The sequence below is a fragment of the Scyliorhinus canicula genome, chromosome 2 (assembly GCF_902713615.1).
Source record: "Scyliorhinus canicula chromosome 2, sScyCan1.1, whole genome shotgun sequence".
In the NCBI taxonomy this organism is placed as follows: domain Eukaryota; kingdom Metazoa; phylum Chordata; class Chondrichthyes; order Carcharhiniformes; family Scyliorhinidae; genus Scyliorhinus; species Scyliorhinus canicula.
In genome coordinates this window covers 102,786,170-102,812,256 of record NC_052147.1, presented here as the reverse complement: position 1 = coordinate 102,812,256, position 26,087 = coordinate 102,786,170, and the positions used below count along the sequence as shown (strand labels likewise).

Below are 26,087 nucleotides of genomic sequence, written 5' to 3'. Positions count from 1 at the left end.
TTATCACAGTTGCTTCACATCGCTAGGATCCCAGGTTCGGCTCCCGGCTTGGGGCACTGTCTGCGTGGAGTCTGCACATTCTCCCCATGTCTGCGTGGGTTTCCTCAGAGTGCTCCAGTTTCCTCCCACAAGTCCCGGAAGACGTGCTTGTTAGGTGAATTGAACACTCTGAATTGTCCCTCAGTGTACCTGTACAGGTGCCGTAGTGTGGCAACTAGGAGCTTTTCCCAGTAACTTCATTGCAGTTAATGTAAGCTTACTTGTGACACTAATAAAGATTATTATTGAATAAACTGCATTTCTTCAGTTGCAGGGATCTGCTTGTGAAGGTTGCCTAACCTAGCAAAATGGCAGAGGCAGATTGGGAGCTGAGTAAAGAGAATGTGCAACCTTTGAAACAAGGCCGGGACGTGAGTACACTTCGGAATGTACTTGCACAGCATGAAGGCCCAAGTCAGATCAGTATTCAAGAGCAGAAACTGTAAGTAATGCTGTTTGACTTATTTTTGTGGGTGAATTGGCAGCCATGTGAGAGGGGAAATCACTGTTGTTTGCTTTTCAGTATAAGTGTGATAGCGGGGTGCAAGCTATATTTGAATATTTGTGGCACAAGGCCTTAACAAGTAAAGAGCTCTCAGTAGTGTGCTTTCGCTGGCCATGTTATGGTACCTCAAAGTTATTATAATTACAGAGCTCTTCCTTGAGATTTTTCCATGCCTGGTGATGCTCTGTAACTAGAATGCTGAAAAAAGAACACTTTTTAAAAGAAAAAATTAAGTGTGTTGCAAAGGAAGTCACTCTGTCTCCCGACTGGACTGAGAGATGATGGCATGGGAGAGCACCGGGGAGAGAAGTTGTTCAGCCCCTGTGGGCCCCTTTGAGGGAGAGAGCAGCATCTTCTGGGGATGGAGTCAGAAGTCTCGTGCACAGGTTGGAGTGGCAGGCTGCAACGAGTCGAGGAGCAGCAGCCTGCAGTGAGTCGAAGGTGTCCCGAGTCCAGAAGTGACAGGGCCACGAGAGGTACGCTGCAGTGAGTCGACGAGCGGCTGGGCCACAAGGAGTGGACTGCAGTTGGGGCCCCAAGGAGCGGGTGTGACCACTTGACAGTTTATTTGAGTTTTGGAGTGTCGAGCATTAGTCATCCATTAAAGTTTTATTTCTGGGGCGGCGCAGTGGTTAGCACTGCTGCCTCACGGAGTCGGGGACCACGGTTCGATTCCGGCCCCGGGTCACTGTCCATGTGGAGTTTGTGCATTTTCCCCGTGTTTGTGTGGGTCTCAACCCCACAACCCAAAGATGTGCCGGTTTAGTAGATTGGCCACACAAAATTGCCCATTATTTAGAAATAAAAGGCATGGCTAATCTAAAATTGAAGTAACGTTTTATTCCTTCCAGAAACGTATTTTAGTTACCAGACCTTTCATCTCACTGCTCTGAAAACTTTGATCAGATTTTGACAGCTGTGACAATCCACAAAATTCTAAATGAAAGGACTGGGTGGCACAGTGGTCAACACTGCTGCCTCACAATGCCAGGAACCCAGTTCAATTTCGGCTTGGGTCACTGTCTGTGTGGAGTTTGTACGTTCTCCCCATGTCTGCATGGATTTCCTCCGGGTGTTCTGCTTTCCTTCCACAGTCCAAAGATGCGCAGATTAGATAGATTGGTCATTCTAAATTGTCCCTTGGAGTCAAAAGGTTAGGTGGGGTTACAGGGATAGGGTGGAGTAGTGGGTGTAGGTAGAGGGTGCTCTTTTAGCGGGTCGGTGGGCAGACTTGATGGACCGAATGATCTCCTTATGCACTGTCGGGATTATATCCATTAGGAAGCAGTGACCATAATGTAGAATTTAGCATTCAGTTTGAGAGTGAGAAAGTTGCATCAGAAGCACCTGTGCTAAACTTAAATAAGGATAATTACTTAATAATGTGCACAGAGTTGGCTGGAGTGGACTGGTAAAGGAGTTTAGCAGAAAAGGCAGTTGATCAGCGATGGCAGACTTTTATCAAAATAATTCCTCACTCACAACAAAGGTGTATCCCAGTGATGAAGGAGGATTCTAGGAAGCAAAGTTAACCAGGGAAGTTAAAGATAGTATTAAAGTGAACTAAAGTACATATAATATGGCAACGATTGCCAAACCAGAGGATTGGGAAAGTTTTAAAAACCAACAAAATTATGAAGGGAATAGATAGGATAGATGCGAGCAGGTTGTTTCCACTGGCGGGTGACAGCAGAACTAGGGGACATAGCCTCAAAATAAGGGGAAGTAGATTTAGGACTGAGTTTAGGAGGAACTTCTTCACCCAAAGGGTTGTGAATCTATGGAATTCCTTGCCCAGTGAAGCAGTTGAGGCTCCTTCATTACATGTTTTTAAGGTAAAGATAGATAGTTTTTTGAAGAATAAAGGGATTAAGGGTTATGGTGTTCGGGCCGGAAAGTGGAGCTGAGTCCACAAAAGATCAGCCATGATCTAATTGAATGGCGGAGCAGGCTCGAGGGGCCAGATGGCCTACTCCTGCTCCTAGTTCTTATGTTCTTATGTTCTAAAAGCTGACCATAAAGAAGAGGCCAAAGTGAATAAGAGGATCCTGAGTGAATGAGACTAGGAAAATAATAACCGGGAACCAGGAAATGGCAGAGGAGTTAAATAAATACTTTACATCAGTCTTCACTGTAGAAGACACTAATACCAATCCAAAATTAATTAAACAAGCGGCTAAGGGGGAATGAAATAAATACAGTATCTCTAGAGAAATAGGTGATGACAAGCAGGGATAAAGGGAAACATGTAATATATTTGGATTTCCAAAAAGTGTTAAATTAAGTACTGCACACAAGGCTACTTAATGAGATAAGTGCCCAGGGTATTGGGGTAGTATATTAGAATAAAGGATTGGCTAATTGATAAGACAAATTTGGGATATAAGGAGCATTTTCAGGATGGCAATCTGTAACTAGTGCCACAAGGATCAGATGGGGCCACAATTATTTACAATATATGCTAATGACTTCGACGAGGGAAGTTAATGTATTATTGCCAAGTTTGCAGATGATACAAAAATAGGTGGGAAGGCAAGTAGTGAGGATGACATAGCCCATAGAGGGATAAGGCAGGTTATTTCAATGGGCAAAAAACTTAGCAGATGGTGTATAATATAAGAAAATGTGAAGTCATGCACTTTGGTAGGAAGAATAAAGGAGCTAAATAACAAGCTATTGAGTATAATTGCTCAAGTCTTACTAAAACTATACAATGCACTAGTTAGACCACACTTAGAACACTGTGAATCGTTTTGGTCCCCTTATCTAAGAAACGGTATACTGGCATTGGAGGCGATCCAGAGAAAGTTCACTTCGTTGATCCCATGTATGGAGGGACTTTTGTGAGAGGTTGGAGTTTAGAAGAATGTGATGTGACTTTATTGAGCCATCTAGGATTTACAGGGGAGAAGCTGAGAGGATGTTGCCTCTTGTAGGAGAGTCTAGGTCCAGAGAGCATAGTTTCAAAGTAAGGAGCTCCCCATTTAAGACAGCGATGAGGAGGAATTTCTTATGGGGATAAGGTAGGAAAGTGGAATTGAAGATTCGTACATCAAATCAGTCATGATCTCGTTGAATGGTGGGGCACACCCGAAGAGCTAAATGGCCTACTTCTGTTCCTATGTCTTTGGGTCTTGTGTGTTTCTATGTTGCTGCTACCCTTGTCCTAAATAATGGGTGCAGGTTGACTTTTTTGGTAATGATGACTCGTAGGCTGTATTAAAATGGCACTGGATTGCTCTGCAGCTCGCCATGGAAAGAGAGAGAGCAGGCAGGCAATGTTTTTCCCTGGCTCATTAGACACATTTTTAGAAGTCTTGTACAATTTTTCGTGTGGATTATCTGATTTGTAGGAACATTTAAATGAATAATGTCATCACATGTAGATGTCTGTCATTGTTCATTATAGTTGATGTCCGTAAATTTTTATTTCAGGGCTTTTGAGGCAGAAATCCGATTTTATTCTGGTAATGATCCTCTGGATGTGTGGGACAGGTAAGCGATTACATTTTTAATCTATTGCCTTTCATTCCCCGAAGGACGTTTAAGAAATAAATAAATAGATGTTGTGCCAAAATCCAATGGATAACTTGCTGCTGCATATGTAGCTGGAAAAATGGTGCAGGAGGGAGGGCTTCAGTTTTCTGGGTCAATAGGATTAGTTCTGAGACATAACAAAGCTGTTTAACATGGATAGGTGCACCTTAACACGGCTGAGACCATTGTGTTTTGAGGAAGTGGAGTTAACAAGTGAACATTACAGTGCAGTACAGGCCCTTCGGCCCTCGATGTTGCACCGTCCTGTGAAACCCCTCTAAAGTCCCTCTACACTATTCCCTTATCGTCCATATGCCTATCCAATGACCATTTGAATGCGTTTAGTGTTGGCGAGTCCACTACAGTTGCAGGCAGGGCATTCCACGCCCTTACTACTCTCTGAGTAAAGAACCTACCTCTGACATCTGTCCTATATCTATCTCCCCTCAATTTAAAACTATGTCCCCTCGTGCTGGACATCACCATCCGAGGAAAAAAGGCTCTCAATGTCCACCCTATCTAATCCTCTGATCATCCTGTATGCCTCAATTAAGTCACCTCTTGACCTTCTCTCTAATGAAAACAGCCTCAAGTCCTTCAGCCTTTCCTCATATGATCTTCCCTCCATACCAGGCAACATCCTTGTAAATCTCTTCTGTACCCTTTCCAATGCTTCCACATCCTTCCTATAATGTGGCGACCAGAACTGCATGCAATACTCCAAATGCGGCCGCACCAGAGTTTTGTACAACTCTGTACAACATGACCTCATGGCTCCGAAACTCAATTCCTCTACCAATAAAAGCTAACACACCGTACGCCTTCTTAACAACCCTCTCAACCTGGGTAGCAACTTTCAGTGATCTATGGACATGGACACCGAGATCTCTCTGCTCGTCCACACTACCAAGAATCTTACCATTAGCCCAGTACTCTGTCTTCCTGTTATTCCTTCCAAAATGAATCATCTCACACTTTTCTGCATTAAACTCCATTTGCCACCTGTCAGCCAGCTCTGCAGCTTATCTATGTCCCTCTGTAATTTGTAACATCCTTCTACACTGTCCACAACTCCACCGACTTTAGTGTCATCTGCAAATTTACTCACCCATCTTTCTGCGCCCTCCTCCAGGTCATTTATAAAAATGACAAACAGCAGTGGCCCCAAAACAGATCCTAGTGGTACACCACTAGTAACTGGACACCAGTCAGAACATTTCCCATCAACCACCACCCTTTGTCTTCTATCAGCTAGCCAATTTCTGATCCAAACTGCTAAATCACCCTGAATTCCATGCCTCTGTATTTTCTGCAATAGCCTACCGTGGGGAACCTTATCAAACGCTTTACTGAAATCCATATACACCACATCAACTACTTTACCCTCATCCACCTGTTTGGTCACCTTCTCGAAGAACTCGGAGGTTTGTGAGGCATGACCTACCCTTCACAAAACCATGTTGACTATCTCTAATCAAATTATTCCTTTCCAGATGATTATACATCCTATCTCTTATAAACCTTTCTAAGACTTTTCCCACAACAGAAGTAAGGCTCACTGATCTATAGTTACCGGGGTTATCTCTACTCTCCTTCTTGAACAAGGGGCCAACATTTGCTATCCTCCAGTCCTCTGGCACTATTCCTGTAGACAAAGATGACTTAAAGATCAAAACCAAAGGCTCAGCAATCTCTTCCCTAGCTTCCCTAGTGGGGAGGACTTAAACTCATTGGGTGGTGGGAAAGGCATCGGTGTAAAACAGCAAAAATCGAGAAGCACAGAGGACGAGGAGAGACAAATAGTAGCAGAATAAAGCACTTCAGAGGGATCAGATAGGGAAAATGCAAGGCAGTTCAAGATGTATTTAGAGTGCTTTTAATAAATGCTTGTAGTGTGATGGATGGGGATGGTGAGATGCAGTGCAAGTTGCCACATGGGACTATGATTTAGTGGCAATAACAGGTAAGGCTCGATAAGGGAAGAATAGGTAACTACAACATAATTGAAATGAAACGGGCGGCACGGTGGCACAGTGGTTAGTACTGCCGCCTTGTGGAACCAAGGACCCAGGCTCGATCTGGCCCTGCGTTTCTGTCCATAGGGAGTTTGCCTATTCTCCCTGTATCTGCATGGGTCTCACCCCCATAACACAAACATGTGCAGAGTAAGTGGATTGGCCATACTAAATTGTCCCTTAATTGGGGAAAAAAAAAGAATTGGGTACTCTATTCTGGGCACTATAGTTTGAGATAGTTCTGAAGTCAAAAATAACATGTTTGGTTTGTTACGACACCCTGGGCTAGTGTGCGACCAATGCCACTTGACTGAGTCGCAACACAGGTGAAATTAGATTTTACATTAATACCCATGGCTTTGGTGGAGTTAAAATTAACTATAGTCACCAGGTTTGTCAAATTTAAAGTAACATTTTATTATTAACAGTAAAAAACACCTGGCTATCGACTATCCAACTCCCAACGCTCGCTCTTTAACCCCCCCCACCCCCCCCCCCCCCCCCACCCCCACTCTATACAGATAGACAAACAACACCGAGGGGAAAAGGATGTTTGAGAGGTAAAGATATTATGATTTTTAAAAGAGGATCAGGATCTTTGATTCAGATGGATGTCTTCCAGTTATTTTCTTACGGCTAGGCTTTCAGTTTGGGACTTTCTTTTCCTTCATCTTGTAATGATCTTCACTGCAGACTCGCAGGGACAGCTGGCAACCAGCAGCAGAGTGGAAAACTAATTCGGGGATAACATTTCCTTTTGAGGATCTAGAGGCTTCTGGCAGGTTCTCTCTTGGGGGTGGGGCAGAACACTGTTGCCAGTTAGCCAATCGAACTGACCTCCAAAACTGGTTCCTAAGATTATTCTGGGGAATGAAATGCAACATACTTCAGTGGGAAACATTTGGAGAATAGAAAACAATGTGAGACTTTCACGGAGGTGATGGTATGTGCACAAAATATACACAATTCCATGAGGGGGAGAAGAAAGGACATCAACAGTTGCATCTCTAGTTGACTGAAGGTCAAAATCAAAAGGAAGCAAAAAAGGTTTATGCCAATCCTGAGGGTCATAACACAAGAGCATAAGAACTAGGAGCAGGAGTAGGCCATCTGGCCCCTCGAGCCTGCTCCGCTATTCAATGAGATCATGGCTGATCTTTTGTGGACTCAGCTCCACTTTCCGGCCTGAATACCATAACCCTTAATCCCTTTATTCTTCAAAAAACTATCTATCTTTATCTTAAAAACATTTAATGAAGGAGCCTCTACTGCTTCACTGGGCAAGGAATTCCATAGATTCACAACCCTTTGGGTGAAGAAGTTCCTCCTAAACTCAGTCCTAAATCTACTTCCTCTTATTTTGAGGCTATGCCCCCTAGTTCTGCTTTCACCAGCCAGTGGAAACAACCTGCCTGCATCTATCCTATCTATTCCCTTCATAATTTTATATGTTTCTATAAGATCCCCCCTCGTCCTTCTAAATTCCAACGAGTACAGTTCCAGTCTACGCAACCTCTCCTCGTAATCCAACCCCTTCAGCTCTGGGATTAACCTAGTGAATCTCCTCTGCACACCCTCCAGTGCCAGTGCATCCTTTCTCAAGTAAGGAGACCAAAACTGAACACAATACTCCAGATGTGGCCTCACTAACACCTTATACAATTGCAGCATAACCTCCCTAGTCTTAAACTCCATCCCTTTAGCTGATTAAAGTGAATACAAGTCTTGAGTGGTTAATAAAAACACATTGTTCATGAGTGGGACTAATTAAGGACAAAAAGAACACTTCTTCAGCCATATGTTCTGCATCTACAAGTAATAAATGCTTTGACAGTATCCTGTTCTCCAGAAGACCAAAGCAAGTGGCAGTAAAGGAGGAGTTATACCAATATTGGATGAGATTTAAAAATTGATGAAGAGGAAGCACTTAAAAGATTGGAAATACTCTATAACAGTCAAGCAGCACGGATGTGATGTATCTCACATTATTGTGGGATGTCAGGTCATAGTTGAGGAGACTTGGTCAGAATCTTCCCATCTCCTTTGAAATGGGGATTTCACATCTTTCACAGAAGTTACAGTGCAGAAGGAGGCCATTCGGCCCCTCGAGTCTGCACCGGCTCTTGGAAAGCGCACCCTACCCAAGGTCCACACCTCCACCCTATCCCCATAACCCAGTAACCCCACCCAACACTAAGGGAAATTTTGGACACTAAGGGCAATTTAGCGTGGCCAATCCACCTAACCTGCACATCTTTGGACTGTGGGAGGAAACCGAAGGAAACCCACGCACACACGGGGAGAATGTGCAGACTCTGCACAGTATAATAATTGTTTATTGTCACAAGTAGGCTTCAATGAAGTTACTGTGAAAAGCAACAAAGCATTCCGGTGCCTGTTCGGGGAGGCTGGTACGGGAATTGAACGCATGCTGCTGGCATTGTTCTGCATTGCAAGCCAGCTGTTTAACCTACTGGGCTAAACCAGCCCCTGGTTCTTAGACCCTCGTTCAAAAAGTGAGGGATAAACCCAGTGAACGTAGGCTAATTAAATTAACATTGAGTGTGGGGAAAATCTTTAGATACTAATTCGTCAGTTGGAATAGTAAGAACTAAAATGAAAATTAGCATGATTTGTTGAAGGATAAGTGGCTAATTTGAATTCTTTGGAATATGGCAGAGGGTTAATGTTGCATATGTGGATTTTCAAGAAACATTTGGCAAAGTACAACATAATAGTTGGCACAATTCAAGCCCCATGGAATTCAAGGGATCGGGGCAGTGCGGATACAAAATTGGTAAAGGAGCAGAAATCACAGAAGTGGTGGGCAGGTTTTTTTTCCAGACTAGAGGGTTATATAGAATGATGTTCCAAAAGGTTCATATTGCAACAGCTGCTGCTTTTTGTCAATGTATGTTAATTACCTGGACTTGAGTAGACCGAGCATAATTTCAAAGTTTACTGATATATTAGATTTGGAATGCTATTAAGCTCTTTTGTCCATGTTTGAGCCAAGGCTGTAATGAGGACAGGTGCTGAGTGACCTTGGCGGAACCCAAACTGAGCCTCAGTGAGCAGGTTATTGCTGAGTTATCGCTTGATAGCACCGTTGATTACCCCTTCCATCACTTTGCTGATAATGGAGAGTAGATTGATAGGGCGGTAATTGGATGGGTTGGATTTGTCCCATTTTTTGTACAGGACACAACCAGGCAATTTTCCACATTTCCGGGTAGATGCCAGTTTTGTAACTGTACTGGAACAGCTTGGCTGGAGGTGCAGCAAGTTCTGTAGCGCAAGCCTTCTGTACTATTGCCGGGATATTGTCAGGGCCCATGGCCGTTGCAGTATCCAGTGCCTTTAGCCGTTTCTTGATATCACGTGGAGTGAATCGTATTGGCCAAGACTGTCATCCCTGATGCTGGGGACCTCTGGAGGTGTCCGAGATGGATCATCCACTCAACACTTCTGCCTGAAGATTGTTGCGAATGCCTCAGCCTTGTCTTATGCACATAATTGTGGATGGGGATATTTGTGGAGCCTCCTCCTCCAGTGAGTTTAATTGTCCACCATTCACAGCTGGATGTGACAGGATGACAGAGTTTAGACCTGATGTGTTTGTTGTGGAATCGCTTTGCTCTGTCTATTACTTGCTGCTTATGCTGTTTGGCACACAGGTAGTCCTGTGTTATAGCGTCACCAGGTCGACACCTCACTTTTCAGTATGCCTGATGTTGCTCCTGGCATGTTCTCCTGCACTCTTCATTGAACCAGGGTTATCCCCTGGCTTGGTGGTAATGGTATAGTGGAGGATATGCCAGGCCAAGAGGTTACAGATTGTGGTTGTGTGCAATTCTTCTGTTGTTGATGGCCCACAGTGCCTAATGGATACCCAGCCTTGTTGCTAGATCTGTTCGAAGTCTATTCATTTAGCACAGTGGTAGTGCCACACAACATGATGGAAGATATCGTCAATGTGAAAATGGGACTTTGTCTCCACAGGGACTATGCAATCGCCACTTCTACCGATACTGTCATGGACAGATGCATCTGCAGTAGGCAGATTGGTGAGGATGAGGTCAAGTATGTTTTCCCTCTTGTTGATTCCCTCACCACCTGTTGCAGTCCCAGTCTAGCAGCTATGTCCTTTAGGACCTGGCTAGCTCGGTCTGTGGTGGTACTACAGAGCCACTCTTGGTGATGGACATTGAAGTCCTCCACCCACAGCGCATTCTGCGCCCTTGCCACCCTTAGTGCCTCCTCCATATGGAGTACTGATTCATCAGCTGATGGTGGCCGGAACATGGTAATTAGCAGGAAGTTTCCTTGCCCATGTATGATTCGGTTATTCATTATTATATAGTACAAAGACATTTTGTATACCATTGTGTAAATTTGTGATCCACAATCTAATGCAACTAGCTGAGTTGGCTGTTCGAGTGTTGACAGCATAAAGCTATGTGTCTATTACATTAACAAAATACTGTTGGCTTTTTTTGTTTTGAACAGATACATCAAATGGACAGAACAGATGTTTCCACATGGTGGAACAGATAGTAATCACTCAGCTCTATTGGAGAGGGATTTGAAACTTTTCCTAAAGGATGAGAGATATTACAGTGACCTGCGGTACCTTGGTCATTGGTTAAAATTTGTAAGTGTGCTTTGTTCAATAAATGGTAGATACTCATTACAGTCCTGTGCTTTTTGAATCTCTGGCCCATTTTAATCCAATAATCAAATTAATTTATTCAATTAGACTTTGAGTTCGCTTTTTCCATAATTTTTTAATTTTCTCTCATTTCCTCACCTCATGATGGCAGTGACTTGTGCTGAATTATGAATGAATACCAGCAGTCTTCCAGTGCTTGTTAAATTACTTTCTTCACTTATGAAAATACACAATAAATAGTCCTCCGCTATTTTTCCTTGAAGATTAATCAGAATTTCACTACTCATCAATTTGAGGAATGCGAATCCTGGCACTTACTTCTTTAAGCCATTGTAGAATCTTGCCTTAAGCCACTGTGATATCTTTCCTAAAGTTGATTATGCCCTTGGTGTAATATCCATAATACATCAATCCCTCCAAAAATTATATTTTAAAAAATGGTCTGGTCATATAGTCAAATATCATGGACAAAATGTTGAAATGGAGCGAATGATCATAACTAAGAATTGTTTGCTTCATGTAAGATGTTGAGGTTGCAGGCACTGGTGACGGCTCCATTCCCATTTTCCCCAGGGAAGTACTTGGGCAATCTTGTGGTGGTAGCGACTCTGAAGATTTCGAGGCAATTTTGGCAACATTTTAAGTTGGGAACGGTGTCAAAAATGTGCAAATCACCTGTTTGAACTGGCTAGATTAGATGCTAGGTTCCGGGCCGGAAGGACAAGGGGTGGTAGGATTAGAAAGGAGGGATTTGTTTCTGGAAAGGTGAATCACATGTTTAGAGGAGTTGATTGGGAAGTATGGGATCCCATGGATCAAAACTTTCCGGTATATGCAGGTGTGGGATTTTGCAAGGAAGATCTTTCAGCGTTCCCGGTGATGCCGCCCTCTTCGCTGTTAGACAGAGTGCTGTCAGTGGTGTGGAGGAGCGGGTTACCTCAGGGATTTACGGGAGCATTCTGGAGGAAGATATGGTTAGGGCTATGTGGGAGGAGGATTTGGGAATGGCACTGGAGGTGAGGATGTGGTGTGAAGTGTTGCGCAGGGTGAATGCCACGACTTGAGAGATTAGGATTGATTCAATTAAAGGCATATAGGGTACATTTAACGATGTTGAGGATGAGCCAGTTGTTTGAGGGAGTGGAGGACAAGTGTGAACGGTGTGCAATGGGCCCGGCCGATCATGCTCACATGTTCTGGTCTTGCCCGGAGCTGGGAGGTTTTGGGGCTCGTTTTTCAGCACCATGTCGGCAATTTTGCGAATGGATTTAGAGCCAATCCCCTGGGGGCCATATTTGGAGTGTCAGAGCTGCAGACTAGTCCGGGGATGGATGTTTTCGCCTTTGCCTCACTGGTCGCACGCAGGCGGGTGCTGTTGGGAAGGAGGTCCGCTTCTTCACCCTTAATGGAATTCCTGCACCTTGATAAAGTTGAGTTCACCTTGAGAGGAGCGACCGAGGGGTTCATTAAAAGATGGCACCCGTTTTGGGGGGGGGGGGGGGGGGGGGGGGGGGGGAGGGAGGGGGGGGGGGGAGGGTTGGTACAGGGGGTGTTGTGGGTGTTTCCTTTTCTACTAATTCAGTTCTGTTTGGGGTGGATGTGTTTTATTGATGTATAAAATGTAAAAAAATTAATAAAGATATTGCAAAAAAGAGAATTGTGTGCAATCCTCATAACCTCGCTTTACAATGGTTTAATTGGTTGGAGTGCTGATTTGCTGCCATGCAGGTGATTTTTGCAAGAAGCAGTGCGTTGCCTCGCCAGGACAGTTGGTTCAGCTATTAATTCACTGCAAGAGAGTTGGTCTTCTATTCCAAGACTGCTAATTTCCCTAGTACTTACAAACAATACTAATCCTTTCCAGGCTGACTACTGTGCTGACCCACTGGAAATCTTTGACTTCTTAAAGAGCAAAGGAATTGGTGTGACACATGCTGCTCTCTACATTGCCTGGGCTGAACGGTATGAGCTCCTAGGGAGTAATAGAAAGGCAGAAGCCGTCTTGCAAGAAGGGATTCAGCTCCAGGCTGAACCACTTGAAAAACTGCAGCACCATCTGAGGTAACTATCCTATGTCTATGCAGGCTCAAGACCATTATTTTTGACCATCATTTGGGCAGATTTGCTGGTTACAAGATTGAATGGACAGATTAACCTATTTACAAACTTGTACATTTTAACATAGTATATGGGATCTGTAGAACTTTTCCAGTTTATACGCTCTATCCAATGCTTGAGCGTTAATTGTGGCTCGTTTGCTACCCACTTCTTAGACTTGAACACACAATCTAGGTTTTGATTGCAGTAAAAACTGAGGGAGTGCGGCGCTGGAGGTGTTCTCTTTTGGGTAAAAGTTATACCAAGCCTTGTTCCTCAATATAAAAATCCCATGGTAATATTTCAAAGAAGAGTAGGGATGTCTACCCAGTGCCGATATTTGACCGTACTGCCATCACCAAAACATTATCTGTGAATTTATTTCATTACTGTTTATGGAACCTTGCTTGTACAGATTGGCTGCTGCATTTCACAACAGTGATTGCACACCAAAAATAGAGTTTGTATATTTTACCTGCAGTCACACATTTTACAACATACATAGTCTTCTGTCATATAATAAATACAGTGGATGCACAACAGGGCAGGAAGCATGTGTGAGGAGAGAAACAGTTAATATTTCATCAGAACTGGGAATATATTTAAAGATTGTAATCCGTTTTAAACTAGTAAGAGGGAAGGGTTGAGGAAAAAAGCAAAAGTAGTTCTGTGATGGGGGGGGGGGGGGGGAGGGGGGGGTGGAAGGAGGGGTGGGGGGACCGAGGGGGTGGGGGGACCTGAACACCCCATTAATGTCCCTAGCACTCCGCACCACGTTCCCTCCTACATATCTGACTCCCCCTATCTCTCTCGCTGCCTCCCCCTATCTCTCTCGCTGCCTCCCCCTATCTCTCTCGCTGCCTCCCGCTTCCGGAGCTGGTGGGCCAGCATCCGACTTGCCTTCTCCCCGTACTCATATACCGCCCCCTCCGCCCTCCTCCACTGCGCCTCCGCCTTCCAGGTGGTCAGTATATCGAACTCCGCTTGGAGACTACGGCGCTTCCTCAAAAGCCCCTCTTCCGGGACATCCGCATAACCCCTGTCCACCCTTACCATTTCTTCCACCAACCTCTCCCTCTCAACCCTCCCTCTCCCTGTGCACCCTAATAGATATCAGCTCCCCTCTAACCACCGCCTTCAACGCTTCCCAGACCACCCCAACTTGCACCTCCCCATTGTCATTAGCTTCCAAATACCCCTCTATGCACGTACAGACCCGCCCACATACTTCCTCCTCTGACAGAAGCCCCACATCTAACCTCCACAGCAGGCGCTGATCCTTCCCCTCCCCCAGCACCAGGTCCACTGAATGCGGAGCGTGGTCAGATATGACTATCGCCGAATACTCCGCCCCCACCACTCTCGGGATTGGCGCCCTGCTGAGGACCAAAAAATCAATCCAGGAATAAGCCTTGTGGACATGGGAGAAATAGGAAAACTTCCTACCTCCTGGCCTCAGAAACCTCCAAGGGTCTACCCCTCCCATCTGATCCATAAGCCCCCTCAGCACTGTGGCCGCCGCCGGCCTCTTGCTTGTCTTAGATCTCGAACGATCCAGAGCTGGGTCCAGCACAGTGTTAAAATCCCCTCCCAAGATCAAGCCCCCCCCCCGTCTCCAGGTCCGGAATCCGGCTCAACATTTGCCGCATGAAGCCCGCATCGTCCCAGTTGGGGGTGTACACATTAACCAGAACCACCCGCTCCCCTTGAAGCCTACCACTCACCATTACGTATCTGCCACAGCTAACCGCCACCACACTCGACGCCACAAACGACAAGCTTTTACCAACTAAAATCGCCACCCCTCGATTCTTCGTATCCAGCCCCGAGTGAAATACCTGTCCAGCCCAGCCTCTTCTCAGCCTCACCTGATCCGCCACCTTAAGATGCGTCTCCTGGAGCATAGCCATGTCCGCTCCCAGCCTCTTCAAATGCGGCAAGACCCGGGACTGCTTCACCGGTCCACTCAGCCCCCTTATGTTCCATGTGACCAGCCGAATCTGGGGGTTCTTCAACCTCCCTCTGCGCCGGTCAGCCATAGCTCTCCCTCGGCTCACCACATGCCTGCAAAACCCCCCAGGCTTGTACCCCACGGTGGCAGACCCCCCCCCCCCTCCCAACCCCTCCTGCCCCCCAATCACCAGCAGTCCCCCCCCCTTAGCTAGGGCCCCTCTAGCTGCATAATCTCTTCCATCGCACATCCGTAAGTCAGCCGACTTCTGCTGCTCACCCCCCCCCCCCCCCCCCCCCCCCCCCCCCCCCCCCCCCCCCCCCCCCGGTGCAACACAACCACCACTCCCCTCACCCAGTGCCGGTCCCGCCCACTGCGCCTCCAGCGCGGGAAGAAAGCCCGCGCTTCCATCTCAGACCCCGCCTCCCCGACCCAACACGTGGGAAAAAGAAGGGCGCGTGACCCAGTGGGCCCGCGAACAGCTCCCCAGCCCTCCACCAGTGGAAAAACAAAAAAGCACCAAAATAAATAAATAAAAGCCCCCAAAAAGCAAAAAGGCATCAACAAACACAACCAGAAAAACAAAAGGGATACCAAGGAGGACAAGGTCTCGGGACTATGTACATCAGTCCCCAGCCCCCCAGTCCTCAGTTCGAGACCAACTTCTCTGCCTGGACGAAGGCCCAGGCATCCTCCGGGGAATCGAAGTAAAGCCGGCGATCTTTATAAGTCACCCAGAGGCGAGCCGGCTGTAACAGGCCAAACTTCATCCCCTTCTTGTGAAGCACTGCCTTCGTCCGATTAAAACCAGCCCTTCTCTTCGCCACCTCTGCGCTCCAATCCTGATAAATCCGGATCTCTGCATTCTCCAACTTGCTGCTCCTCTCCTTCTTCGCCCATCTCAGCACACATTCACGGTCAACGAAGTGGTGAAAATTGACCAGCACAGCCCTAGGCGGCTCGTTCGGCTTGGGCTTCCTCAACAGCACTCGATGGGCACCCTCCAGCTCCAAGGACCCCTGGAACGACCCCACACCCATTAACGAGCTCAACATTACGGCCACATAGGCCCCCAAGTCCGAACCTTCCAGTCCCTCCGGGAGGCCCAGGATCCGCAAGTTCTTCCGATGGGAGCGGTTCTCCATCTCCTCCATCCTCGCTTGCCATTTCTTGTGGAGCACCTCGTGCGACTCCACCTTCACTGCCAGGCCTAGGATTTCGTCCTTGCTCTCCAAGGCCTTTTGCTGTAGCTCTCGGATCTCTGCACGCTGAGCCTTCTGAGTCGCCATGAGCTTGTCCAGTGAGGCCTTAAACGGTTCCAAAAGCTCAGCCTTCAGCTCTCTGAAGCAGCTCCTGCGCCCACTGCTGCCGCGGTGCCGGTACCCCGCCCGCCGCCATCTTGTTTCTCCTGTCTCGCACCTTTCCCTGCTCCAAAGCCGATTTTTTTTAACCGCTCCGCTCCTGGTCCAGTCCATCCACCGGCAGATAAGCGCAGTGGATGTGTTCCCACACTGGGGAAAGTCCAGCCAGCACCGCTACGGGTCCGTAAAAGAGCCCAAAAGACCGAAAATAGCGGGAGCTACCGAACGTGCGGCTTAGCACCGCATCACTGCAACCGGAAGTCTATGACAGAAATACGGGCGCCGCATCTGGACCGATTCCGCTACTGTTGAGGGGCTAGCACCGGTGCCGTTTGGAAGACCAGTGATTTCAATGAAAAACGGTGCGGGATTCGCCGGATCCGTGATTGACATTCAGGAGGCTGACAAGCTGCAGCCGTACATACACATTACAATCCCCACACACACTCATCCCTGTCATCAAGATGGGATTGGCTGCGCTAGAGGGTCCCATACAGCTGATGGGTCGGCTGGGGCCAGAGGGCACCCAGGGGGGTGCCCTGGCGGGACATTTATAGGACCCATGACACTAGCTTCAAAGTGGGCTGTTATCAGAGGGCGCAGCTACATGGCTGTCTTGCCAGCTGTGGCAATGGTATCCCTCCACCCCGACCCCACAGCACACCTCCTGGCCATCCCCCCACTATTCCCTCTGGCCCTGTCAGAAGCCTCTAGTCAGCAAACTATGGCGATGTTGGACACTTTCTGTATCCCCTCTCGGCCTCAGCAGCCGCGACGCCGGTTTCACGTTTTTTAAAAGCACAAGTGAACCACGCCATCGAAAACTCTGCCAATCGGAGGTATCGAATTGCAGAGGCCCTGGAGAATACCAGGTCGGGCCCACTAATATGCAAACGGTGTCTACTGTATGTGCGTTCCGGAACACATTGACGCCACTGTCAAGGTGACGGAGCATGCGATTTGCCATCAAATCGGCATCTGCCGCAATTTCAGTGTCGGAACCGATTCTCCACCCAATCTCCTTTCCTGATTTCGGCGTCGGCCAACGGAGAATCCTGCCCCAGGTTTTGCAAGATGGGAAGGTGCTGTGGAGAGGGTATTGGGGATGATTGTGGAGAGCACCAGAGTGTGGCAGAAGTACCGTTAGAAGGGGGGGGGGGGGGGGGGTTGCGCGGCATTTTTAATCATGTAGTGAGAAATTGCACTCCTCAACGAGGCTACACTTAATGTTGTCCATATCCTCAGCTCATGCAATTCATTTTTTAAACAATAATGTTATGTGTGTGTGTAAGTGAGTGTAAGTAATTCTGGGAGCACCAACTCTTGTCAGATGCATGTTGCCACTGAATCGAATGTTTATTTGACTAGGGACTTTTTATATTTATAAATTAGTTTGTAAACACAAATGTTGCAAGAATATTGATACATTAATATATCTTGGCATGGTTTCGCCTATTCTGGGTTCAGTGTGGTTTGTAAGACAATTGATTGTTAGTTCCGAAGTTCACATTGAACTATTAAGAACCTCCTTGCTTTCTGAATAACGTGATCCAATCAAACTTATCAGATGCAGAATTTGTCTTTTTTTCCCCTGAAGTTATATGGTTGATGTTGTGCCTATAAGGACAGGATGAGCATGATACTGAGGTTTGTTTAGTCGATGGCTTGGCATTGGATTCTGAGTTCAATAAATGTGTTTCCCTGCTGCGCTGAGGACCTGGGTTCGAATCCCGCCCTGAGCCACTGTCCGTTTGGAGTTTGCACATTCTCCCATGTCTGCGTGGGTTTCACCCCCACAACCTAAAGATGTGCTGGTTAGGTGGATTGGCCAAGCTAAATTGCCCCTTAATTGGAAAAGAAAAATAATTGGCTACTCTAAATTAAAAAAAAAACCAAATGTGTTTCCCAGTTTTGCAAGCCTTTAATTTGGGCTTTATTTGAATTACGTTAAATCTCTTCCCTCTTCCATCTTGCATTATATAGTATACATGCCTTTGTTCTGCATATCTGCTGTGATGGCCATAAGATCTGTATTAAATAAAACTGTGCCATGTCCATGCTTATTCTGTAACAATATTTGTCAATACCCTCTCAGGAAGAGTAACAGTTGTGGAATGTGACTAGCAAATCTTGTGTTTGGGATTGTTTTGTTTTGATGGTGTGACATCTATCCAATGCCTTGCCTGGATGTCCGTTTTGTTGCTGATATGAAGTTGCACATAGAAATGATCTGTTGTGGTATAACAATAGCTGGTTGAGTGAATTCTTGTTTAAGACGAGGCTACTGTTTTCCGTATGTCCCTTGGTTTTGACTTTTAATCTTGGAATTTTGTACGTGAAAGTTTTGAAATGTAGAGGTGAAGACCAGACTTTATCGCCACATTGAAGTATTGTCTGTGCAATATTTTTGTGTAATGTCCTGGGTACATTGGCCATTGTGGGCTAAACTGGGAGGGTAGTAATTGAATCAATGCACTATCTACTCGGGTTGAAATGTTAAGTGTGGTCATGGACTTGTCTGCTGTGACATACCTTTGCTTAAACGGACTGCCAAGAGTAGCTGTCCTAGCCACTTAGTTTAGGTACTATATGCTATCTTGAGTTGGTGCTTTTAGGAGAAAATAGGGTGGCACGGGAGCACAGCGATTAGCACTGTTGTTTCACAGCGCCAGGAACCCGGGTTCGATTCCCGGCTTGGGTCACCTGTCTGCAGAATCTGCAGGTTCTCCCCATGTCTGCGTGGATTTCCTCTGGCTGCTCCGATTTCTTCCCAGAAATCTCGAAAGACGTGCTTGTTAGGTGAATTGGACGTTCTGAATTCTCCCTCGGTGTACCCAAACAGGCGCCGGAGTGTGGTGAATAGGGGATTTTCACAGTAACTTCATGCAGTGTTAATGTAAACCTACTTGTGACACTAATAAAGATTATTATTATGGGGAGATTTTGCATGTTGTTTGAAGGTCAATAATCCATTTTTAGACACCGTGTGTTATTCTGGCCTACTCAAATGAGGTAATTAGATTTGTTCTAGGACACCCTTTGGATAGGCAATCTGGACCTGTCCCGAAGCGCTGATTTATAGAATCACTTCCTGATGCTGCTTTTTTTCCCTTTGGATAGCCAGCAGTTGTCAATCTGGAAACAGCAGTAAATGGCTTTAATTGACCATGGTAGCCAATTCAGACCATTTCCCTATGTGATGACTGTTTCTGTTTGGCCAGTTTCCATGTTCCAGACTCTGGACTACCCACAAGCAATAGAGTAACACCAAGGAGTGACACCTAGTACATGTTTAACAATCTCCATGACCGCAATTAAAGGAAGACATCTTGCTGGTGTGTTGATAAACCTCATTGTTCTAATTGGGTGTTTTTGTTTTCTTCAGGCACTTTCAATCCCGTGTATTTAAGCAGGTTGTGGCCTCAATAGCTGAAGGAACAAATGAAGACTTTGTTCCTGAACCAGTTCAGCAGCAAAGAACTACTCTTGGAGATCTGAAACGTCGTGGGCAAAAGAACGCCATGGCACCAGTCAACAGGGTTGGCAGTGCAATGAGATGTAAGACTGTTTCTGTCACTGACCCATCTCCTCCTCTTCATTCCTCTTCCATTCTTCCCTAATGGTGAAAAAAGAAGGGTAGGGGGCAAAGCTGATGAATCTGGTGGCAACATAATTGATTTGTCATTCCTGATACCATTCTAACAAATCTCTACACCTTATCCATGGCCTTGACATCCTTCCTAAAGTGTAGTGTCCAGAATTGAACACTTCAAGCTGAGCTAAAATTCAACTTATGAGAGGTTTGGCATCACTTTCCTTTCAGTCACTCATCCACTCCTCCAATTTCCCACCTGTCAGACCTACTGCCTGTTTTAATTTGAGTGCTGGACAAACTATTTCTTGTTGCACTCTAGTTTACTGATAAAATGAATTCCGAGAAGATGAGTGATTATGGAGGGAGATTGTTCTGGTGCATGGATAAACTTTAACCTTTTTTCCTGGTTTTAGCACAAAATCGAGAACTCCGCCATAATGTGGCTCCTGCTCAAGAACAGTGTGGCTCCTTTGAAGTGTTCAATGAAAATCGATTGCAGACCCAGCCTGCAGACCAACCAAGATCATTAGAGAGGCAGTGGACCACACTTCCTTCAACATCTGCTAAAGAGAATGAAATTGCACCAGGACCTTGGAATGACTCCGGAATACGGGTCAGTGGAGTGGGAATTTTGAAGTGGTAGGATGGAATTTTACCATTCCAAGGTGGCGCCGGGGGGGGGGGGGGGGGGGGGGGGGAGGGGGGGGGGGGGGGGGGAGAGGGGAGGGGAGGGAGAGAGAGAGAGGAGGAGGAGGAGGGAATGCAATATCTTGTGACATGGCAGAGCATCGTGTCCATTGCCTACCGTCCACTAGGTGTTTTGGGAACCTGCCTACCCTTGGCAATCCTCTGCCCTCCTGTTGTGGCTGGAATTTTACCAACAGCCATGTGGCACTTGGCAACCTTGTTTGCAAAGAAGGACTCTTGTTAGTCCCACCACCCCCACCACTTAACTTGTTACCTAGCTCCAGTGACCATTGCCTTTGGGAACTGAATACAATCCCAGATATGGCCACTGTTCGTGGTGATACTCTGGGTCTAGAGACCTGCTGGCCACTTGGCCATGCGATTGTGGGCTTGCTCTGGCTGCTGAGCCTGGGGATGGGGGCAATGCCTTTTGAGTAAGATTCTGGCCAAAGTGTCAGTTGAGCTGGGCTGCAGCATTCTAATCTAGTTAGAGGTTAAGTTGAAGTCCTGCTCCTGGACGTTGAGCGCAAAATATCAATTAGCACGACACTTGCTGTAATGCCTTTGGTGCAATGTTTAACTAAAGCCCTGTTAGGTTGAAAGATTATTGATGCATTGAAGAAAAACATCCAGGGCACTTTATTGAAGAATATCAGTGACTTCATGAAGTCTCAGCCATCATTCCTCTCTCAGCCAATCCTGTCAAAACAAATTCCTCATTCATTTCATTGCTTATTATGGAACCTTAGTTACTCTTTTTGCCCATTATAAAATGCTGCAATTACCATTACCAAAATATTTCATTGGAATATCCTGAAATTATAAGGTGTTATGTAAATGGCAAGCAATGGAAAGACTACATCTACAGCTGAATTAATTGGTGAAACTGGAGGGAGGCACATTGAGTGAATAAATATTTTCAAAAACATTTTATTCCGGTATTTGTAGTTTTTGTAATAATAATGATAACAGCAACATAAACATAGTACATAAAACATTTCCATCTCTATCATGTTCTTCGCAGCCCCCAACAACGAAACAATAGCTTTTGTTGACATTTTAATTTTCTCCGAGAAAGTCGACGAACGGCTGCCACCTCCGGATGAACCCTAACATTGACCGTCTTGAGGGCGAATTTTATTTTCTCAAGACTGAGATACGCAGCCATGTCACTAACCCAGGTCTCTAATTTTGGGGGCTTTGAGTCCCTCCACATTAACAGAATCCGTCTCCGGGCTACCAGGGAGGCAAAGGCCAAAACGTCAGCCTTTTCTGCCCCCTGGACTCCCAGCTCTTCTGACATTCCAAAAATCGCCACCTCTGGACTCGGCACCACCTGTGTTTTAAGTACCATGGACATAGCCTTAGTAAAACCCTCCAAGCCTCAGGCATGCCCAAAACATGTGGACATGATTTGCTGGCCCTCCCTTGCACCTCGCACACCTGTCCTCTACCCCAAAAAAATTGTTCATCTGGGCCACCGTCCTGTGTGCCCGGTGGACCACCTTAAATTGTATCAGGCTAAACCTGGCACATGATGAGGATTTGTTAACCCTGCTTAAGGCATCCGCCCACAGACTGCCTCTATCTCTCCCCCTAGCTCACCTTCCCACTTGCCCTTTAGTTCCTCTATCTGAGTTTCCTCCGACTCCATATAAGTTCTTTGTAGATATCTGATGCATTCCCCTCTACCACCCATGTTCTGGAAACTGCTCTGTCCTGTCTCCCCCATCGTGGCAGGAGCAGGAAAGTCGGAACCTGCCTTCTCAAAAAATCCTGTACCTGCAGATACCTAAACCCGTTCCCTGCTGGTAGTTCAAATTTCTCCTCCAAAACCTTCAAGCTCGGGAAGCTCCATCTATAAATAGATCTCCCATCCCATTGTTATTTTTCAAACTTTTTTCTTTTATCAGAATTTTAACATGAAGTGCATCTCTTGAAAATTAGATCTATAACAATTATAGTTTATATTCAAGACCAAAAAATTCCTTCCAATATTTGGGAAGCTTCACATCGAACCTGCCTTAGTCTCTCCTAACTTGATTTCACTATCTTGCCTGATTTATTGTAATATTTAAAAATGTTAGTTTATATTTATCGTTCAACAATTTTGCCTTATTGAAGTATAATCCTCAGAGGTCAACATTCTGGTGGTTCATTATATTTTGCTTTAATAATTGTTATCTTTTCCTCCTTTCATTGTTTTTTTTTTTCTTTGATTCAATACCATGCATCATTGTTTTTTTTATAATCGCTTATTGTCACAAGTAGGCGTCAATGAAGTTACTGTGAAAAGCCCCTAGTTGCCACATTCCGCCGCCTGTTCGGGGAGGCCGGTACGGGAATTGTTTTGCTTTGCAAGCCAGCTATTTGGCCCACTGTGCTAAACCAGCCCCAGCTAAATCATGCCTAGCTTCCTTCCATAGCCTTCTGGTATTAATTATACTCTTTCATGTGGTTTCTTTCTTCTCTATCCAGTATTTATTGCGTTGAGTTTTTTAGTGTTAAAATGAATTTACTATTCAGGAACATTGGAGCAGGAGTTGACTATTCCACCCTTCAAACCTGCTCTCCATTTAACTGGATCATGACTGATCTTCTACCTCACTGCCATCTTCTCGTACTATCCCCATTTCCCTTAATGTGAATGGTATCTAAAAATCTATCGACCTCTGTTTTGAACATAATCAACGACTTGCCCCCCCAGAGACTTCTGGGATAGAGAATTTCAAAGATTTACCACCCTCCGACTTTGTTTTTTATTTGTTCATGCGATGTGGGCGTTGCTGGATGGGCCAGCATTTATTGCCCATCCCTGAGGACATTTAAGAGTCAACCCAGACCTGGTAAGGACGGCAGATTTCCTACCCTAAAGGACATAATAAAAATAATAATCGCTTATTGTCACAAGTAGGCTTCAATGAAGTTACTGTGAAAATCCCCTAATCGGCACATTCCGGCGCCTAATCGGGGAGGCCGGTACGCAAATTGAACCCGTGCTGCTGTTCTTGTTCTGTATTACAAACCAGCTGTTTAGCCCACTGCGCTAAACTAGTCCCTACATTATAAACCAGGTGGGTTTTTGCGTCAATCAACAATGATTTCATGGTCACCTTTAGACTTTTTAAATTCCAGATTTTTATTGTATTCAAACTTCACAATCTGCCCAGGTGGGATTCGAACCTGGATCCCCAGAGCATGGCTCTGGGTCTCGAATTACTAGTCCAGCGACAATACCACTATGCCACTGCCTCTCCAGACTGAAGAAATTCCTCCTAATCTAGATCTTAAATGGCCTACCTCTTATTCTGAGACCATGTTCCATGGTTCTAGACACCCTCTCACCCCAACCAGGAGAAACATCCTTCCTGTATCTGCCTTTTCGAACCCTGTAAGAATCTTGGTACACTTAATGAGATCACCTCTTATTCTTCTGAACTGGAGAATACAGGCCCGGTCTCCTCAATCTTCCCTCCTGGGACAATCCTACCATCCCTGGGATTAGTCTGGTGAAGCTTTGTTGCACACACTCTAGCCAGTATATATCTTTGGGTACAGAGACAAAACTGCACACAACTGCATGTGTGGCCTCATCAAGGTTCTATGCAGCTGCAGCAAGACTTCCTTATTTCTATACTCTGACTAACTTGCCATTTGCTTTTCTAATTGTTTCTCTTGCATGTTGGCGTTCAGTAACGTATGAGCAATAACACCCAGATCTTTCTGGACATGAACATTTCCCAATTTCTCCCCATTTAAGAAATATTTTGCATTACTGTTTTTCCTACCAAAGTGGAAAACTTCACATTTTTCCACATCTGCCATGTTTGTGTCTAAAATTGTGTCTATTCTGTCTAAATCTCTTTGATTCCAACCATATTTTGTGTCATCAACGCATTTAGAAACGTTATCTTTGGTCCCCACATCCAAATCATTAATGTAGATTTTTGAATAGCTGGAGCCCAAGCACCAATCCTTACAGTACCCCACTAGTCGCAGCTTGCCAACCCGAGAATGATCTCTGCCATTGCCATTCAGTATTTACTGTTCATTAACCAATTCTTAATCCGTGCTAGTATATTTCCCCAATCCCATAAAATCTCATTTTGCTCACTAACCGTCTCAAAATCTAAATTCTCCCTTATCTATTCTGCTGATAAAATCCTCAAAACAAAACGCCAGCGGGTCTGTTAAATGTGATTTCCCTTTCATAAATCCATATTGACTGCCTAATCTCCACCATTATTTACTAAATACCTAGTTACCACATCCTTTAAAATAGATTCTAGCTTTTTTCCGACTACCGATGTCAGGCTAGCAGATTTGTAATTCTGTTTTCTCTCTCCATTTTTAAACTGGGGTCATATTTGCTACTTTCAATCTGCATGCACTGTTTCAGAATTCATAGAATTTTGAAAGATAATCACCAACGTAGCCACCTCATTAATAAACACTCCAGGATGTAGATCATCAGGTCCAGATGATTTATCAATTTTCAGCCCCATTAATTTCTCCTGCAATACATTTTATTGAGGATCTGAAAGAAATCAATCTCACTGCTGGGCACCCTAATATTTCAGAGATGTTTCTTGTCTCTTCCTCGTTTGAAGACTGACACTGTAATTTTCTGTTTCTTTGCCATTTCCTTATTACCATTATAAATTCTTCATTCTCCACCTGTAGTGGGTTCACATTTGACTTTACCAACCTTTTCCTTTTTACATACCTATAGAATTTTTTACAGCCTGTTTTTATGTTCCCGCTTTTTGAATTTCATGTTCTATTTTGTTTTCTTGATTAAGTTCTTGCTTCTCTTTTGCTGAATTTTAATATGCGCCAATCCTCAGCCGTACGACTTTTTGGGCAAATTTTTATGCCTTGTCCTTTCATCTAATCAAATCCTTAACTGCTCTTATTTGCCATGGTTGGATCACTTTTCCTACTAGTATTTTGCACCTTTAAAGGAATGTAACTTTGTTGCAATTCCAATTCTTTTCCCACACCAGTGGTGTACTAAGGCAGACTTTTGTCTGTTTCCTTGGCTAGTTATTCCTGGAACAGATCGCTAGTGCTACTCCGCATTGAGCATGCCTTCTCTCCCGCTCTTATTGTCTACTGTTGGCCTGTTGGAAGAAATTGCAACTTGACACTGAATCTGTTCGGCCACATTATGAGCACACCTTCATTGGCCATCAAGTCCTGGGGTGTGACTCAAACCTGATTTAAGGGGAAGAGATGTTACCCAAAGCGTCACAAGACCTCTTAACCTTGTTGCAGACTATGTATTAATAGTCTAAATGTCAACCATTGTCTGTCTACCATCATACTGTTTAAATGTTTCTTCTATCATTACGGTCAACTTGTCCCTTGTAGCTTCTTTTGATTAGATTTTAAGACCTTAGTTTTGCGTTAAACTATAGCAGTTTCAAACTTGATGTAAAATTCTATCATGTTATGGTCACTCTTCCCTAAAGGTTCCTTTAAAACAAAATTATTAATTTGTCCTTCCTCAATGCAAAAATACTACGTTTAAGATAGCCTGCTCACTATTTGAAATACAATACAATACAATATTTTGTATTTCTCGCTCGTGAATGGTGTACCTGTGACTTCATCTCAATTTCAAAG

General features: G+C 45.1%; 1 protein-coding gene across 1 annotated transcript in view; it reads left to right on the top strand.

Moving 5' to 3' along the window:
• Positions 1 to 305: 305 nt before the first annotated feature.
• bub1bb (BUB1 mitotic checkpoint serine/threonine kinase Bb) overlaps positions 306 to 26,087 on the top strand; it is a 132,640-nt gene continuing 106,858 nt past the window's right edge. The window contains exons 1-6 of the mRNA XM_038784090.1: positions 306 to 481; positions 3,980 to 4,039; positions 10,606 to 10,750; positions 12,633 to 12,829; positions 19,563 to 19,735; positions 20,186 to 20,385. Coding sequence (XP_038640018.1) covers positions 348 to 481; positions 3,980 to 4,039; positions 10,606 to 10,750; positions 12,633 to 12,829; positions 19,563 to 19,735; positions 20,186 to 20,385 — 909 coding nt within the window. The 5' untranslated portion in view covers positions 306 to 347. The remainder of the gene's footprint in view (positions 482 to 3,979; positions 4,040 to 10,605; positions 10,751 to 12,632; positions 12,830 to 19,562; positions 19,736 to 20,185; positions 20,386 to 26,087) is intronic.